Source organism: Coptis chinensis, chromosome 6 (assembly GCF_015680905.1).
Source record: "Coptis chinensis isolate HL-2020 chromosome 6, ASM1568090v1, whole genome shotgun sequence".
NCBI lineage: Eukaryota > Viridiplantae > Streptophyta > Magnoliopsida > Ranunculales > Ranunculaceae > Coptis > Coptis chinensis.
The window spans coordinates 67,447,170-67,459,538 of NC_141461.1; the positions used below are offsets into that span (position 1 = coordinate 67,447,170).

Below are 12,369 nucleotides of genomic sequence, written 5' to 3' on the forward strand. Positions count from 1 at the left end.
TTCTCCGTCACCCAACTCTCTCTCTCCCCGCATCTCCGCTCACTCCCCACTGCCATGCAGTATACTAGTATATATCAAGGCCCAAAATATCGATATCGATGAATATATCGGTGTATTCAAAAACCGATATATATCGGATATATCCATTTTTTTGGTGATCAATCCAAACTATTTAAAATATTGGAAATATCGGAAATATATCAGAAATATCGGATTTATATTAAAAAATGGTCAAAAAGTCAACCGACATATATCGTAAATATCGGTTATATCGGCGATATAAAGTTTTATATCGGAAATTCGATATATATGGGAAAAAAAGGGTTCTATATTCGGTGGATATATGTCAAAAATATCGATGTCGGTGTACTAAAATACCGATATATACCGCCGATATAAGATATATCGGATATATCGGCGATATTTTGGTCCATGGTATATATAAGTTGACATTTCCTGCCTAACGAGAATACGTACGACAGAACATCAGATGGACTTTGGGCGGCACCCAGCATAATACTCACCAGCCCAATCCAAGACAAAAAAGTCCCAAGTCCAAGTCTAAGTGCGGGTCGAAGACTTAATTCTCTGGTGCTATATCTAAAGAGGGTTCCAGTACCAAATCAAAAGAAGTCTCTCTGTTTTTTCATCAATTAATCTTATTCTAGGGTTTCATTGTTCAATTAATTTTGTATTTGAGATGATGAACCACGGTAGCATGTGCGCGTACAATATCGAAACCATATGTGGGTATGAAATATACGAACCTCGTGTCCAAAAAGCTGCCAAATTTGCGATTGAAGAACATAATCAGAGAGTGGGTGCAAATCTAAAGTTAGTGGAAGTGCAGAAAGCAGCAACGGAATTGGGATGTGCTTGTGGCACTATCTATTATCTTGTGCTTAAAGCCGTCGATGTAGATAGCGGGAATCACATGATATTTAAAATAGCTGTGTTTCGATCGGCAACACTGCCGGATACCGTACCTCGTTTACATGACTATATCAAGTCGGTTGGGCTTGAGTACGTATCCGATGCCTCGTCGGATGAGGAGCCACCTCCACTGCCGCCTCGACCTCCTCCATGTGACGTTGTCAATCCCGATATTTTGCAAGCGGTTGTCTTTGATGTACAGCACCACAATGAAAAAAGGGTAAATAAGAATGTTTTTATTTTCCGTTTGTCATTTTTTTATTATTAGTTTGAAACTATAGACTGTAGTACTGAATGTCTTTGGGTGGATGGCTGTTGCAGCTTACCCAGCATAAGTATCTTATGTATCTGTCTATTGTAAAGTTCTCCAAATGGTTTGATGGTGATTACACAATTTATAACATCACCGTCCTGACGCAAGACCTAGGGGAGCATATGATGATATTTACTTCATGTGTGACGAAGCATAATTGTGATTGTTATATGGAGTCAATTGGTCTCCATTATATCTGTGAAGTATTGCCACTTGTCCAGACTGATATAGTTGTTCTTCTTGCCCCTTCTCTGCTCGATTATTCAACAAAAGAAATCGCTGAGTTTACTGTGCGCGACCATAATTGCAAAGTGGTATGTTCTACCTATCTTAGCCCCTTATGAAATGTCTAATTTCCAATTGAGTTGATGTTTTTAACATCCTTATTGATAATGTTTTTTGTCTTTTATTGGTAATGTCGTGCAGTCTACTCAGTTAGAGTTTGTGGATGTTCTAAAGGTGACTCAAGATATTGAAGGGGATGGGATTAAATACAGCTTAACACTCCAAGTGATTGATCACGGGGTGCATAGGATATACAAAGCTGAGGTGATTGAAGGAGACTCAGGGTGTTGTGAACCTGTTGGCCCATTGCGGTCAACCCCACTGGAGTATATTTCCGAGACACAGCCGCGGCCAAAAGCAAAGTTGCCAACGCTTTCGGATTTGGCTCCATATTGGATTTTGTCGGGGTTACTACCTAAGGCTACAGACACTTTTAATTTGGTTATGATCGAAGAGCATCAAACTATTTCTGATTCACGGTTTTCTGAAAAACTTCCTATTGGCTTCGTCAAGGAGGGAATTAAGGAGGAGTGGATTCCATTTCTAGAATTAGAATCGAGAATTGCAAAGAATGATGGAAGCATCGATAATGAAGAGCTTCTTGCAATTGCAAGAGCACTCAAGTGTTTTTCCCAACTTGTTAACGGGTCAGATGTTGCACATGCTTTACTTCTACCTTTACAGATTCTCTGCACCATCGAGCAACCTTGGGTTAGAGAGATAGCTGTTGAGGCGTTCAAATTGGCCAGTGAATGAAGAATAGCGATTTGCTTTAGTGGTTTGTTCCTCTTGTAAAGGTAAGACTTAACAAGGTTTATTGGATAAGATTTTGATCCTTACTTTGTGGTTTATCATATCAATATAAGATTTATTGAACTATGTGTGTGGGGATGTTGTTGAAAAGAAGATCCAAACTTTTTTCTTTGGTTTTTTTTTTAATAAATCTTTTTAGTTTTGAGATTGCAGCTAAGTTCTCCCTGAATCTGACTATGATCAAGCATTGTTGTATTTATATGATTTTGATTTTTGCATTGTTTTTGTATTTTGGAAATGGGAGACTGGTGTTCATTGATTTAAATTCCGTTGTAGCTGATATGGCAGATGCAAAATACCACAGGTTCGGCCGGTTCTTTGCTAAGTAAAGTCTGAAATAATATTATCAAGAAATTGGTCCCAAGGCCCAATTTTGGGGAAAATGAAGTCTAGAGGACACGGTTTTTTGTGAGTAACTCACAAGGACAAATTTTGGAGAAAAGTAACTCACGAACTCACTATTTCAAAATTAGTAACCCTCAAGGACAAAATAAGTTGGCCCCACCTTTTTACATGTTTTAAAATGCCAGTTATACCTTTCTGTGAAAATAACCCTCAAGGACAAATGGCCCGGATTTAAAATAAATATTTTCTGATTTTATCCTTTCTGTCATTTTACTATGAACAATGAGTGTTCATACCTTCTGCTGGTGTATGAACAATGATTGTTCATATCCAAATAGGTGAATGTACCTTATACAATATATTGATGTATGAATATTGAATGTTCATACCCAAAGGACTATAAACATTGAATGTTCATACCCAAAGGACTATAAACATTGAATGTTCATACCCAAAGGACTATAAACATTGAATGTTCATACCCAAAGGACCAAGGACTATGAACATCGAATGTTCATACCCAAAAGACTATGAACATTGAATGTTCATACCCAATCAATGTTCATACCCAAGGACTATGAACATTGAATGTTCACTATGAACATCAATGTTTATACCAAAGGACTATGAACATTGAATGTTCATACTCAATCAATGTTTATACCCAAGGACTATGAACATTCAATGAACATTCAATGTCCATACCTAAAGGACTATGAACATCAAATGACTATGAACATTGAATGTTCATACCCAAAGACTATAAATATTCAATATTCATACTAAATACATCGAGTCGTTTTTGTCCTAGCGGGACGTTAATTATTTTGCGACAGGGGTATATTTGATATTTCATCTACCCGATCTGTTTTTATTTCGCGTCAAGGGTATATTTGACCTTTCATCTACCCAGTCTTTGTGAGTTACAAAAATAGAAAGGTGTCTTTGAGAGTTACTTTTTCGGCATTTTTGTCGTTGAGTTACTCCCTATAATATTATATATTTAAATTAATTAATCAAAGTATTTAATGTTCGGGAGAATACACGTATCGGACCTCAAATTAGCAATCATACCACTTCAGGGCGTTGAAAATGTTGACCCATGTTGTATTCCAAAACAGGACATCGGACCCACTTGCTGATATCAACGATAAAATGTTAACTTCCTGCTAAGCCCTTCTTTTCTCTGTTAATACTATTTTACCTTTTTAAAATACATATAATTACTTTCTTACCCTTCTGTACTTAATTAAGCTCTCTAAAACCTCTCTTTTTCAAAACCAATTTTGGTTCCCCTTGTCCTTTCTTTCTCTTTGCCATCTCTCTCTTCTCTTCCCTCCTCGAAATCCCTTCCTAAGCATTGGGAGGTCGCTCTTGTCTTGAAACTCACGGGAGAAAATTTGTGTTGCACGTTTAGAAGGAAATTTCGGTTTTTGCGGAACTTATAGTAAACAAGTGGGTACCTTTTTTTTGTCACTTCTTATATTATATCATGTAGATTAACATTTTGATCTAAAAAAATTAATCTTTTGAATGTTTTTATCGGAAATAGTTGGTTTTTTTTAGAAAATTTACTTTTATAGAAAATATTTTGTTGCATTGCATATATAAATGCTTAAATTGCTAATAAAATTTTGATTATTATTGGAGTTGGTAAATTCTTTGCAAATATGGGAGTTATGTTCTGTGCATATTAGATGTTTGATAAAATGCTAGATGGGGTTTCTATTTAGCAATTTGGTTTTATTAGAGAAGTTTACCTTTTGGTCGTTGATTTTGTCACATTATTGAATAAACAATAAGTACAATAGATATAGGCATTGAATGTACTATGGTATATTATTTGCAATACCAAAGTGTAAACAAGTGCAATATTTTTCCTTGGTCTAATTAGCTTTTGAATATTCTGATATGAGTAGCAATAATATAGTGACAATTTATCAAAGTTTGTTTTGCTACCTATTCTCGACATTGGTACTCTTTTGGGCTTTCGAAAAAACTTACTTTTTTTAATTAAGGTGAATGTTAAGGAGCAGTTTCTACAGTCTGGTCGCATTCCCCATTTATGGTAAAAATCATGTTTATATATAGTCAGCTAATGTAAGAATGAAACTTTTGCACTTCAGTACACGCTTCTAAAAAACTTGTTATAAACCTTGTTTTAATGTTCTAATTGAGTAATTGGGTGGATTGGTATAGTTACTCATTTCTGAGCTTTGTTTTATTTAATAAGTAGCACTTGGGAATTGTGACAGAGTGAGTTCAGAAAATGACACAAACCTAAGATATCATATTCTAGACTCATAGCATTAAGCATCCTCAAATCATGTTAAGTAGAGCAATCCATATCGCCATAACAAATAAGGTTATACCATGGCTGTGCTTGAACACTGTATATCCAAAGAGAATCCCGACAGTAATACAATGTTTTGGAATATAACCATTAGGTAACATTGTTAACTTTTTTGAATTGAAGATTCTGGAACAATTTTTCCAGTGCATAGATCAATTATCGATTCGTTTCTCTAGCTTACATAAAGGTGTGGTTCATGTACTTCTGGAGTCTCTCAGTATAGGTGAATCATGACAACGGAATATGATGTTTAAAATATATACCTAGATGACTACTTGCCTGAGCAAGCACATGTACACACCCAGTCATAAAAACATCATAACCAGCTGCATGGTTTGCTCCTGAGTTCAGTTAGAGTACCTGCAGATTAAATTTTATTTGAATAAGAAAAACAGCTCATAACTGTTATTAGAGTTAGGTGAAAGAGGAGTGATGGTAAAACTCAATTGGCACCTAAAACCCCCCAGGACTTCAACTTTGGTACGATAAAACTTGTTCGAATACTATATGCATGTCTCTCTAGCATATGTTGCACTTACATGAGACAACAGTGGAAAGACTACATTTTTCCAAAGTACAGTGTGGCAAGGAGGTAAATATATAAAAAGTTAAACACCTTTAGTTTTCCTTTAAAACTGCCTATTTTTTCAGCATAGTTTGGCTTTTAGTTTTTAGGTTAATTCCTCACAAACAATATCAAGAACACGAAGAAATACTTAAAACAAAAAATGAAGAGACTCATCAGTTCATCATAAGTGGCACAGATTGGTCACGCTGAACTGGTTGCGATTTATTTCTTTCTAACCATGCAGGTGAATTAAGTAGTGATAAATCATATGACACTACCAAGTACAAAATTTGTGCAATAGAAAATGTAACAGAAAAATATGAGTGTGAAGGGAACTTCATTTCATCCACTTGAACTTCGAACTTTATGCTGGCAGGCAAATTATCCAGAATAGAGCCTTTGGAAACAGATTGTGGACACAAATAGGAAAAAACCTTAGACAGGGTTGTGCTACTCTTCTTCATTCTATACTGAAGCATATTGTCAGTATTTAGAAGATATTTCGTGTCAATGATGAATGGAAAGTGCTCGTTAACAAATGAGACAAACTCCTCTATCGTTGAAAGGAAGAGGGCCCAGAAACTTGTTGTGTATGTGTGCAACATCTGTATTAGTAAAAGGAGCACATAAGTGAAATTCTTAATACAAACATAATTTCCTTGCAATTCTGAGAAAGATATACCTAGGAAGCAGTTGTGACCAACTACCAACTTTTGTTCTAAACAAAGGAGATCGATAACATGGTGAAAACCTATTGCAGCTTTAAGCTTCATCTATGCTTCCTTTCGTTTAGAGTCCTTCACCTCTTGTTGCATGAGAACTGACATGAGGTACAAATCCACACCATTTATGAGCCGGAGAAAGCAAAGGCAAATAGACTGGCCTCAATAACACAAAAAAAATCCATGCCCACCATGTGGCACAATTGCAACAAACCCGTGTTTTTGTCAAATGAACTAATTTTGAGTACTTTTCATAGGTTATATAACTCGATTGTTAAACCAAAACTTAGAACCAAATAAGCTGATGACTGGGATTCATATGTTGCATAAAAATATTTAAAAAGTGAACCGATACAAATAATAAGATAAGCATTTCATCGAATAAGTGCAAGGACAATCAAATTTTAAACACAACGCCATCGTGAAAACGGACTCAAAATAAAAAAACAATGAATTTATTACCTAAAAAGCTGAAATAGGGGATATTGGTTCACCATGATAAATCATTTCAATGCATAATCAGGGAAATACAAACTTTTGTTCTTACCATATTAAATGTTTGTTAGAAGAAATTCCATTAGAGGTAACCCGCCGTTGACTACAATTCCTCCCCATCGAGCTACGTATTGTGACTCTATGCTTGCTACAACGTGTAAGTAGACACTGAAACATGATAAAGTCAAGTAATGATGAGATATATAGAAAGTGAAATTCCTTTTTGCCTTTTCAAATTTCTAATTTTCAAGAATAAAGTTTGTGTATGTCAAAACTTTGCATTTCTAGACATTACATCCACCCTCTGAAAGTAATTTTTCCTTTGTAGATCACTTAGGTATTCAATAATCACATAGTCATCCCTAATGCAGAAGTCCATTAATAAATACTAAAAACCCGACAAAGTTCAAAAATGCGTGAAGTAATACCTTGCATAAATATTTACTTAAATATTTACTGGATACCAATAATATAAAGATATCTCCAATTATAACCCACTTATTTGCTTAAAACATGAACATCTTTCCAAACTAAACCCAGCGTGTATAGAAGATTGTCTCCCCAAAAGCTTAATTATTAACCAACACCTTAGGTTACTGAATACAGAGATTTAAAATGACACCTAACTGTAAATCAGCGACACGAATTCCATAGTATGTAGTTATCTAAATCCTACTATTTCCAATAGCAGCACATTTATTCCAGGGCATACCTAAGTTATTTGTTTTATATCCAATTTGGAATGAAACAAATGTACTATCAAAGAAATGCGCTTTGCCTAGAGTCTGCTAAAGCATAAGCTTTGAGGAAAAAAGCCTCAAACGATCTCTGAAGGCTGATTGATTCCTTTGCTTTCCGAAGCCCTTCTTCACAATGACCTGTGTCGTATAAAATCCAACCTTCATAAACCAAATGTTCGTGTTCACTTGCAGCATTGTGCGTGCCAGCTGTAGACTTCGCATCGCTGCTTCAGGACAGTTCAACCTGATAAGAAGCATGTTATGGTACTTAATAAGCCTCGACATAAATAAGTTTAAATGGACAGAATACACAAATGAGTCCAGAGTTGTTGCTTCTACCTTAAGAGAAGCAAAGACTGCCTAAAGTATAACACACCTTTAGCTGCATCAGACTCAAGCATCTGGTATATAACTGATAGGGAGCCAATAACATCAACTAAAGACCACTGATCATATAGTTGTAACTAACAATCTGTAGCTGTCCAATTGTCAACATGCTCACGAACAAGTGTACATAGTTGGGTAGCAGCCACCCGTCCTTCAAACATCCTATACTCGGGAGACAATGTAAGAATTGCCTGAACATCGCATAAGGCATCTCGGTAGTCCTCTAGTGCCAGATAGAAACAAAACTGGAGTTCCAAGCATTCCAATGCAAGCTTGAAACCAAGAACACGGTTTATTTCTGCTAGAGCAGCTTCAACGTACACTTTGATTCCTCATTAGCCATGCAGCCCGATACATGTACAGGTAGTTAAGTGTTGGATCCAATTTTGTTGCCTTCTCAAGATTATCACACTTTTTCTCGCCTTCACAGTATAGTGCTCTCTCCTGATACATCCATCCAAGAGGGTTAAAGGAGGAAATCACAGAGCTGAGTTTGTCACAAGACCGTTGTTTCCATCCCTTGATGAAATCCAATCTAGCCAAGCCAGCAACAGAATAAACATGGCCTGCTGACACAGCAGCCTCAAATAATCGTTCAGCTTCGTCATATTCTTTCCACAGAGGCCGGGCGCATCCTAACTGATGAAAAGATAACTGCCTCTGCCTGCCACTGACTGAAGATTCAACTAACTGTTCCAAGAAGTAAGCTCTAATATCTGAACAAGGATCTCGGGCCATTGCAACCTCACTTAGCAAACAGTATAGCGAGAATGAAGCAGACCCAGCCATGATTGCTCTATGTTGTCTATTAGTGTCTCTGAATATCCTAGCTACCCGATCATCACTCAAACAATTGGGAAGATCATGAAGGAACACTTGCAGACATGAAGCAGCAAGGACATTGGAGTTTTCTGCAATAGCATATTCCATAAGGTCCACTGCTTCTTCTCTTGAAGTAACAAAAGATGAAAGTTTCCTGTCACAGGCATCTTTGAGCCTTTCATAGCAGAATTTATTGGAAAATATCAATACTTCCAACAAAAGATCTGGACAAATTTCATTTAGACTCCCAGTCTCACTAAAATCCCTGATTTCCCTCATACCCGATGGAGAAATGCCATTTTTGGAAAAATCTACGTCTTCTTGAAGTGATTCAGTAAAATCCCCATTAAGCATTGCATTAAATGCAGTTGATAGGGCAGCAATCTTCTGCCTCAGGCTATTCTCTCATCTTCAATTTGAAAGAAGACAGTTCTAGACACCCGCTTCTCATTTATCCCATATATTTCAGGGGAATTAAAATCCATACCAGTGGGAAGCTGTGAGGCAATGTCTATTGGCCCAAACTCCTGAGCACATTTACCATAAGAAACAAGCAACTCAGATATTAGCTCCTCACCTAGCTTCTCGTACTTTAACCACACCCCAAAAACAATTTTCTCATGAATTGTGCTTGCTTTCTGCCAAGCTAGAAGGAGACTCCTCCGTAACAGTTTGACTTCTTCAAGCCCTCTAAAGACTTGGAACTATAGCAAGTAAAGGTTTGACCTCTCGTGAGGAGGGCAAGACTCAAGTTCTTCATGAATTTGAGTTAGAACTTCTACAAAATCGACAGGCTTATAAAATGGGAGAACAGGCGGTTCGGGGACCTTGATGAGAGATTCTCTAAGAACATACAAATGAACTCAATATCATGAAAAGGAAACTAAGCTAAATAATAAAATAAAATAAGTACTTACATCGATGAAGGGGAAAATGGAGGGGATTTAGTAAGCTTTCCTCTCTCAACTTGAAGCCATGACTGTGGATTGAGTGCATGGAGTTGGGTTTCTTTACAAGCTTCTAGCAGAAAAATATTTCTCATGGGGCATAACAGAAAGAATAAGTCTCTAATCTCCACAACTCCAAATACAAACTTTGAAGAAAAACTATATTAAATTATATCCTTCCTTGACTGACATATCACAATCTTCAAATAGGTTCTCTACAACGCACCACATTTCTTGTAGAAGAAAAACAAAAGGCCCCATCACTGTCAAGACTCAATATCATTCATTGACTCTCAAAATGGGCATTCTCTAACAAGCTATAATTTCTAAATGTAAAACTACCACTAAATCAGGCCGCCACCAATGTAAAACTTACCACTAACCCATTGTGTAAGTCTTGAAAGAGGGTTCTGCAGGTCCAAAAGTACTTGTATAGCCTAGGCTCATGCCCCTAGAACATGTCTGTAATTCTCTGTCAGTTGCTTTGCACTTACATCTGTTACCCTATACAAATTCCAAATGATTTATTTTAAGTTAAGAATTTAAAAACATCAAATCAAGTGGGTGATATGTCTCAATCTCATAAGGAAGGCCTAAAAAAAAAACTCCCAAAAGCAACTAAACACAGTTATAGTTCATCAAATATTCCTTACTTATGCACACGGAAACATTGTAGTTGAGTAAAATTAGGAGTGAAACACAGTTTTCACATTTCCTTGGCACATGAAGCAACATAGCACACATGAAACTCTGATGTTTTCTCATTTTACAGATGCAAAGGAGATCTAGAAGGGAAAAAAAAAAAATTAAAATGATGTAGTATTTTCGAATCATGTTAATCATCGATAAGCACTAATCACTGTTATGTAATTATGTTTAGTAGCTTAGCTACATCTAAAATCATGTTAATCGTCGACAAACCTTAATCACTGAGTGATTTAAGATAATCATTTTCCACCCAGAATATTTAGTCTCATACTTCGTAAGAATAATGGATAGACTTAACCAATAGTTTGGTTTCAGTCTTGTTACACAAACCATCTCTAGAAGTTCACAGGATTCTTTCCCACCATCATATATCTTGGAGAGGCAGCCACGCTAAGTAAAATTCTTGCTAAAACCATATTAAACACCACTGAACTTTGCCTTTGAAGATAAACTACTTGTGTGAGGGAAAAAAAAAAAGAAAATTAAAAGTTTAAATAAAAAAAATCATAACTTTGAAGAAGAATAAGAGGTTAGTTAGTCATAATCATTCCCCTGATGAAAAGAAAGTCATAATCAAATCAAATACATGGGTGTGAGTATATATACCAGGTGTTGATCAATGCAATTACTGTTAGTTGGTCCAAAACAGTTCCACTAGGTCATTGTTTAAAATGAGATTGAGAACGAATAAAAAAATTAAAATTAAAACTGCTAAAATTCTCGACATGGTTCTCCAAAGAAGCTCACCTGAAGAAGGTTAACAAAAAGATTAATATCAAGTTTCTTTTGATTGATTTGGTTTAGCACAAAGCAGAGCGAGAAGAGAATCGGAGATTACCTGTATATCTCTACCTCCGTAATCTCCAAGTTGGGGTTATTAGATTTTTCAATTGGTGATCTTCAATCTCGAAAAAAACAAACCGTGCAATTGAGAGTTTTGTTTTTTTTTGGGAGTCGGAAGAGCGGGGAGATTCGGGGATAAAGCAGGCGAGAAGAAGTGAAGAAAATTTTCTCTAGCCTTTTCTTTTTCCATCCCCCATCCCTTCATATACTCTTCAGTCCCTTCGTATTCTTAACTCTAATAATAATAACTAATTAAATGATATTTATGGTGCGTATAGTTGGAAAAAAAATGGCGTGAATTTATATTTTTAATGTAAAACCATAGTTATTAGACCCGGCCAGGGGACCGGGTCACTGGGTTGGCAGTCCAACCAGTGGGTTGGACTGGGTTACTGGGTTGAACTACAATAAATTCTATTGTTCAGTAAGGATATTCTTGCTTCAGCGAACACTATGTCCTGTGTATTCCCTAGAACCCTGGGTTGGAACCCCACCACCAATTTTTGTTTTTAAGAATTGTTATTTTCTACGTTCAAATATAACTTTATATTAAAAGTGGAAGTCACAACAGGTGTGATGGGTAGGCCAACTGGCAAGCATTTCTGTTAGCTCCACAGGGAGCAAGGAAAACTAAATAGGAACTAAAAGTTCCAATTCTTGAACTTCTAAGTATCTCATATTCTCGAGTTCTTCAATTTACAACTATTGTGCTGATTTCAAAAGTCTTCTTTCTCTACCTCCCCAGTATGTACTGATTTTAAAAGTCTTATTTCTTTTGATTTGTGTTTACCATAAAGTTTGGAGTGTTAAGGGAGAATGTAATGCAGGTCTAACATTAGTACGTTTGACTGTGACTTTTGAGATTGACAAACCATACATTTTAGGTATATATACCAACCCTAACTATTTATCAACTTAGCCTACTTCCTCATCTAGGGAGAAGGTTAAGTTATTTATTTTAGTCGTCACTATCTATATACTATCCACAAATTTTAATATGTTACATAAGAACGTTAGTAAGTGGATCTAAAGCTTTAAACCTTACATGTATAGTTTCGGAGCTTTGAACTTCTCTTTTATATGAGCAATTCTTGA

At 36.1% G+C, this 12,369-nt stretch overlaps 1 protein-coding gene and 1 pseudogene across 2 annotated transcripts; one reads left to right on the forward strand and one right to left on the reverse strand.

Annotated features, from left to right (window-relative positions):
• The first annotated feature begins 649 nt into the window (after positions 1 to 649).
• LOC147494063 (multicystatin-like) lies at positions 650 to 2,404 on the forward strand. Its single transcript, XM_086566256.1, has 3 exons — positions 650 to 1,153; positions 1,255 to 1,560; positions 1,673 to 2,404. Exons 1-3 carry the CDS (start codon positions 701 to 703, stop codon positions 2,285 to 2,287), a joined length of 1,374 nt encoding a protein of 457 aa, XP_086422382.1. The 5' UTR covers positions 650 to 700; the 3' UTR covers positions 2,288 to 2,404.
• A 3,403-nt stretch (positions 2,405 to 5,807) lies between these two features.
• LOC147494064 (ETO1-like protein 1) lies at positions 5,808 to 12,153 on the reverse strand (annotated as a pseudogene). The gene is made up of 9 exons (XR_015199522.1): positions 12,065 to 12,153; positions 10,218 to 10,227; positions 10,100 to 10,133; positions 9,694 to 9,796; positions 7,907 to 9,619; positions 7,540 to 7,811; positions 6,880 to 6,995; positions 6,293 to 6,430; positions 5,808 to 6,215 (listed from the first exon to the last, which is right to left on the reverse strand). The product of XR_015199522.1 is annotated as an ETO1-like protein 1 (transcript).
• Between the last annotated feature and the right edge of the window lie 216 nt (positions 12,154 to 12,369).